Genomic DNA, 7,500 nt, shown 5'->3' with positions numbered 1-7,500 from the left:
CCCTAACCGCTCACCCATGACTGCCCATACATATATATTCGTTCCTGTTGCGTTTTTATTTGTACATACACTGTTTGTGATTGAAGACAGACGGTTGTTTGACCACAACATTTGCTAAGCTATGCTAATTTGACCGGGAAACGATGCTACGTTTCTCGTCACACCCACGCGAGGCGAGCGGGCAGGTGGAGAGCGTGTGGAAAATACGTACATGTATCACCGCCGTCAGTCTTCCATTCACCAACTTCACATATTCAATCGCCAACACACGCTTGCACGTATGCACGCACGTATGCACACGCACAGGTACAAACTCAGGCAGGCACGCGTACAAGCGCACACAGAATCAAATGTTACCAGAAATAGACTAAACAACATACTGCATACAACCATGGCAACCAAGGCATGTACACACACACGCACGCACGCACGCACACACACACATTCACACAGCCTGCAGTTAGTCTGATGAGCAGGCCAACAGAGAGGCCATTCAGAGGAGTTTTAGGCCCCCAAGCATGCACACACACACAGACAGATACACACACACACACACACAGACAGATACACACACACACACACACACACACACACACACACACACACACACACACACACACACACACACACACACACACACACACACACACACACACACACACACACACACACACACACTTTCAGACCCCCCCAAACCACTGATGTTACAGCCAGCTGTGAATAACACAACGTCCCCTCTGCTCTTAACCTACGCCTCCGCTGACCTCACACACACACACGCACACGCACACACACATACACACACACACACACACACGCACGCCCGCACGCACGCACGCACGCGCACACACACACAAAAATACCACCACACCACATACGGAAATACACGTGACGTACACATCATAAGTATGCTTGAACACAAGCGTGTGCACACACAGAGCACACACACACACATACACACAAACACACACACTAACACACACACACACGCACACACACACACGCATGCACACACACGCATGCACACACACATGCACGCACGTACGCACAAACACATTCACACTGCCCAACAAGTGATTCCTTGTGCCCCAACTCTGCAGCTCAGCCCAGTGAGGCCTACCCTGTCGAGACTGAGGCCTGCTTGTGTGTGTGTGTGTGTGTGTGTGTCTGTGTGTGTGTGTATGTGTGTGTGTGTAAATGTGTCCGAGTTTGGATGAAACCTCAGGCGTGTTGGGTTTTGGGACTGTGTGTTTGTGAGAGTGTGTTTGTTTGTGTGTGTGTGTGTGTGTGTGTGTGTGTGTGTGTGTGTGTGTGTGTGTGTGTGTGTGTGTGTGTGTGTGTGTGTGTGTGTGTGTGTGTGTGTGTGTGTGTGTGTGTGTGTGTGTGTCTGTGTGTGTGTGTGTGTGTGTGTGTGTGTGTGTGTGTGTGTGTGTGTGTGTGTGTGTGTGTGTGTGTGAGAGAGAGAGAGAGGTTTTTTTGGGACACTTGGTATGGTGGCACATACCCAGGTACACACACACACACACACACACACACACACACACACACACACACACACACACACACACACACACACACACACACACACACACACACACACACACACACACACACACACACACACACACACAGAAAAGCACACACACACATACAGTACATACAGGTACACAGTATCATCATTAGACAACATTCTGGTGCCATAGCGTCTGGAAATTCACACTTTGGACCTTAATGACTTAGAGAGACTGAGGCTCAGCGAGTGTGTATGTGTGTGTGTGTGTGTGTGTGTGTGTGTGTGTGTGTGTGTGTGTGTGTGTGTGTGTGTGTGTGTGTGTGTGTGTGTGTGTGTGTGTGTGTGTGTGTGTGTGTGTGTGTGTGTGCGTGCCTATGTGTGTGTGCGTACGAGCATGTGTGCGTGCGCATGTTTGTGTATGGATGTGATGTAGTGACGCTCAGAGACACGAGAGCGTTTGCTTTGATCATCTTCCCTCTGAAGATCAGTCATTCTGCACCCAACTCAATGTTAGCTCAGTTAGTGGGTGTGCAAGTGCATGTGTGTGTGTGTGCGCGTGTGTGCGCATGTGTGTGTGCACTTGTGTGTTTGTGGGTGTCACCCAGTCCAGAGTCAGCTCAATTAGTGTGTTCTGTTCTCTCTTCAAACACTCGTACTAACTGTGACAACTCTAAATCAAAGGAGAAGAGACACTTCAAGGTGCAGTTATCAAAGACTAAGGACTGGCCATAGCTCTGATTGACTGGGTAACACTTTATAATAATGTTCCTTAGTAAAGACTCAGTAAATAATGAACTAATGATGAATAAAACATTAACAAATGTTTTTATTATTAACTAAGCTTTATTAATGCTTAATAAAATATCTACAAATGATATCTGCAAGATTTTACACACCTTATAACAGAGTATTTTATTCATTTACAAGCAACTTGTAAATGTTTGATAAATGTAAAATATTAACATAGCATTTCCTAGTCATTTACAAGCATTTGTTTACATTTCCTAGTCATTTACAAACGTTTGTTAATGTTTTGTTCATCAATAGTTAATTATTTATTAAGTCTCTATAATGCTTTTTTGCATCCACTATTCTAAAGTGTTACCGTTATTAATGTTTCAAAGTCCATAAGGACAGATAGTTTACTTTACTTACTTGATGTGTGTGAGAGAGAGAGTGTGTGTGTGACAGAGGGAGAGATGTGAGTATGTGTGTGCATCTTTGCATTAAACCACACACACACACACACACACACACACACACACACACACACACACACACACACACACACACACACACACACACACACACACACACACACACACACACACACACACACACACACACACACACACACGCAAACGCGCACACACACACACGAGTTGGGGGAGAGAGAGACGGGGAAGGATTGGAATATGACCCGGGCCGGATTCGAACCCGGGTCGCCAGCGAAGTAACCCTGTGCCTTACTGTTAGGCCATCCCCACACTCGACTGACCTGCAGTGAGGAGTCCGCGCTGGCCAGGCACATACACACACACACACACACACACACACACACACACACACACACACACACACACACACACACACACACACACACACACACACACACACACACACACACACACACACACACACACACACACACACACACACACACACACACACACACACACACACACAGTAAAGTCACCTGCAGCTGTTGTCCGTGGGGTGCCCCTGCAGTGAGGAGGCTGCGCGGGCCAGGCCCATGCGCGTGAAGGCGTGGTAGTGGGTCAGCTGGGTGTCCGTCAGGCTGCGGATGCTGTCCTGCTCGTCGTAGATGTTCTCCCAATAGGCTCGCAGCCCCGGCGTGCCCTGGGGCATGCCGCCGAACAGGAAGGCGTCCAATTGGTTGACGATCTCCTGATTGACGCTGGCCTCGAACTTGCGGGCGAAGAAGGTAGGCCGTGTGGTTTGCTGCAGAGAACAACAAGGTGAGATAAATTATAAATGTACTGTACTGTATGTATGCATGTATGTGTATTGCCAACTAGCAGAGTTCAGCATAGAATGTAGTAAACCTCCCTCCTGAAGCCTCATACAGTATCGGAAGCGCTAAGCTATCGGACTGGATCTTTAGCTCAGTGGTACTGTGCTGTGCCTCCCATGCCCGAACTGGGGCGTTGACTGGTAGGTGGCGGGTTCGAGCCGCGAATGGAGAACTTGCGCAGATCACCACCGTTATATATGTATTTATGTATGCATGCATGTATGTATGTATGTATGTATGTATGTATGTTAGGGGTGGTACGGTTCACAAATGTCACGGTTCGGTCCATATCACGGTTTCAAGGTCACGGTTTTCGGTTTTGTACGGTTCTGTTTTTTTTTTTTTTTTTTTTAAATAAAATGTATTATATAAAAATTTGAATGAAAATGTAAGGTTATCATGGGTGTGTTGAATTTGACTTCATTTAATCCAACTGAAAGAGGAAAGATATCAATGATTTTACAATGATTCTTGAAAAGTTTGGCAAAAACATGTCCCTGCAGTAAAATATTAATTCTGTTGAAAATCAGCTACATTTTCACAAACAAAATGAACCCAGGTAATGGCCAAGGGGTCTGTCACACGAATACACAGTTGTTTGAAATATTTAAGTGTAATTTTATTACTTTTCATGGCTATAAACCTGTCCACACCCTGTAAAAACGCCTGTCCCAAGGACTGGCATCATTATTTCAATTGACTTAAAATACAAAAATCACTAACAGAATTGAACAATATCACCATGATGTGGAAGACCATATTAAAGTGGTTCTACAGATGTGCACATAGTGGATGTAAAACAATATTTACTATTATTTACTGATTGCTCAAAATGTGTCCAGCATATTGGTCACCACTGTCAGATTTTTTCTAAAAGACAATAAAATCAGGTATGCACAAGGTAATTTTCATTACTGAGGACCCCTTTTCAAACCTTTAGGTCTACTGCCTACTTCACCATCCCTGAAGCTCCTGTAAGTTTATTATTTTGTCCTCAATTTGTTAATTTGTTTGGACACTGGTACTGTCCCAACCATAAACTGTCAACACCGTCGGGGGTTTTAATAGTATTGTATTACATTAATGTTAATAAATATATTTTTTTCAGAAAAGGTATGAAGCACCCAAGAAACAGAGCGAAAATGAAATGGCTAATGTGAACAAACAATGCATAATATTTAAAAGAGTGCTTTTTTGTCTCACACCGTCAGATGTCACCACCGTCAGATTTTGTTCTGCTCATCAAGTTGTTCCATATTTTACTAAATTGTGCTGGTTAATGAAACATTACTAGGCATGTTAGTAATAATTGTGATCCAAAATGATACTCTAGCCACCACTGAGGTGCATTTGGAGGTTTTTTTGTCAGAAAACCTGACGGTGGTGACATCTGATGGAGTTCACCAAAAAACACATGTTTTACGTGTTTTTGATATGTTTTAAGAATATGCGTACAATAAGTATCTACAGTTATGTTGAATTGTTAAAGTAATTCACTTTAATACAGTAAACATGTGTTTTTACTTCTAATTCTGTCTGCCGCTGTTGACAAAACAAGAAAGAGCCCATTTTATGGAAAATGTTAAACATGGGGAGCTTGGCCAATGCATTCACTGCACAGCCAAGACCCACATCTATGATAATACACCTCTATATTTTGGATTTGAACAACTTAAAAGCTGTTTTTACCACATTTTCAACAACCAGTGGCTTACTTCCTGTACTTCCCATATAATCTAACTAATGAAGTAAGATTATTTAATGAAGTATTTATTTTGCTAAATGCAGGTACTAATTAGGCCACTTTCACCACTCTCAGATTACTGTCACCACCGTCAGTTCTTAAGTCACCACCGTAAGTAGGAGTTTTGGACATTTTAAAGGAATGTGCTTACAACATTTTCCTTAGGAGTTGTTGAAATATCAAAGTAATAGCCAATTTAAGCCTACACGAATATTTGTGAAATTACAAAAAAATGTTTGTTGTATTTAGGCGTTAAGTAAGCATCGTATGACGGTACATATTTTAAAATTAGAACACATGAAACAGTATTAAAATAGAACAAAAGTGAATTTTCAACATTTAAAGGCATATGTGTGAACCAAAAAATACACATAATCACTTAAAAACTCCAGATACATATGCAACCAAATCAATGCAATTTGAATAACTTTTAATTGTGTCTGACGGTGTTGACAAAAAACAAGGTATGATCGGAGAAAAGCCTGATTTCTGAAAAAAATACATAATGGGGAGATTGGCCTTGTGCATTTCTGAAAAGCCAAGACCTTAGTCTACGAGGATATACCATATAATTTTGTAATTCACTTTGTTTTTTTCTGTCAACATTACAACCTGTTTTAGCCACTTTCTCAAGAATCAGTGTTTAACATGCTTCCATTTATTTCACAAAAAGGGAGACCTAAGTCTTAACTTTTAAGTTGACAAATATTCAAATATTACATGCTATAACACATTTGACGTGTAAAAATAAAACAGCTACACTCCTGTAGGTAATAGGACCATTAGGTCAGTGTAGTATGACTATTTTGGTTAATGACACACTGAGAACGAATTGGACTTTTATTTTGATACCGCTTTCTGCGAGTTTTGCGCTTATGAATCAGTTGCTTCCTATCATGAAACTGCCGGCCGTGAGAAGCATAGAAGTAAAATCAGAAGTCAAATTCAATTTTAAGTGAACAAGTGATAGGGTTATGTTATGTTAAAATGTGAATGTTAAGGTAACAAATAATTTTAAAAGATCGTTTTTTTAGAAGTGTATACACAAGAATGTTTCACAAAACTCCTGTGAAGCTGAGCCTTTTAAAACAGTCAAATTTTATTTTTGTTATAGTGTTAAACATCAATGTTAACTAGGCCTAGGCAACAGCACAAAGTCCCCTTCCGTCCATCAGAGTTTAACTAGCTACATATAATTAGGCCTACAGTTGATTGCAGTTAAGGACAGCACAGTGAATCTGATGGATATGTTCAATAATCTCGCATTTTGCCGTCCGGAATCCCCATTCAATGCCACGTGGATATAGCCTACACTAGGCTACTGTAACGTAAGTCATAGTCTACTTTGTTCTGCTAATCTGTCATTGTTTGTAAATTCATGTTCATTTAATTTAAAATGGTCAGCATAAAGGCTGGGAACAGTCACTTGCGCTAACGTGGAGAGAGAGGGGGGAGAGGCTGACGCTGCCGACCGACCTGCACTTGCTTGTATGGCTACTGTAGCCTAGTCAGCTGGCGCATGCTGTTACATTATGTCTTTCAGTTGGCTGATAGAAATCAGTCTTTCCACACTCAATATCCTATGTAGTCTTTGTGTTTTATGCTTGTAAAAGTAGTAGGATTTTAATAGTGTCGTCCGCCGGTGGTCACTCAATTTTTTTATTTTTTTTTTAAACCGTGGGCACCGTGCGGTTGCCCACTACCCCGTTCCGTGACATGCAAACCGTACGGTCTCGGTTTGCAACGCAAACCGTACCATGCCTAATGTATGTATGTATCTGTGTACTGTATGTACAATATGTGCCGTATGCATGCATGTATGTTTATTTCGTTATTTGTTTATCTACTGTATGTATTTGTTTATCTATTTACAACAACTATGTTCCCTGTATGCAGTCATTCTGTATCTGTATTTCTTTGGCAATGATGACTATGTTTCTGACAGGGAAAGTGAGTGAGAGAGATACACCCAGGAAAAAGAAACACCCAGAGAGAGAAATAGATAGACAGGAGATAAACAAACATAAAAGTAATATCCAGGAAAGGGGGGTGGGGTGGGGGGGTTAGCGTGTGCACTGGAGATCAGTAGGAGAGATCTGTAATGGGGAAATACAACAGACAAAACAGACAGGCAACTGGGCCGAAAATAAGCTGGCAGACAGAAGGAAAACGAGATTAAAAAACAGTCACAGCATTTGGGAAGAGAGA

General features: G+C 42.0%; 1 protein-coding gene across 1 annotated transcript in view; it reads right to left on the bottom strand.

Moving 5' to 3' along the window:
* xylt1 (xylosyltransferase I) overlaps positions 1–7,500 on the bottom strand; it is a 156,587-nt gene that overhangs the window by 27,588 nt on the left and 121,499 nt on the right. The window contains exon 8 of the mRNA XM_063221528.1: positions 3,210–3,475. Within this exon, the coding sequence (XP_063077598.1) occupies positions 3,210–3,475 (266 nt within the window). The remainder of the gene's footprint in view (positions 1–3,209; positions 3,476–7,500) is intronic.

Source organism: Engraulis encrasicolus, chromosome 2 (assembly GCF_034702125.1).
Source record: "Engraulis encrasicolus isolate BLACKSEA-1 chromosome 2, IST_EnEncr_1.0, whole genome shotgun sequence".
Taxonomy (NCBI): domain Eukaryota; kingdom Metazoa; phylum Chordata; class Actinopteri; order Clupeiformes; family Engraulidae; genus Engraulis; species Engraulis encrasicolus.
This window is presented reverse-complemented; position numbering and strand designations above follow the sequence as displayed.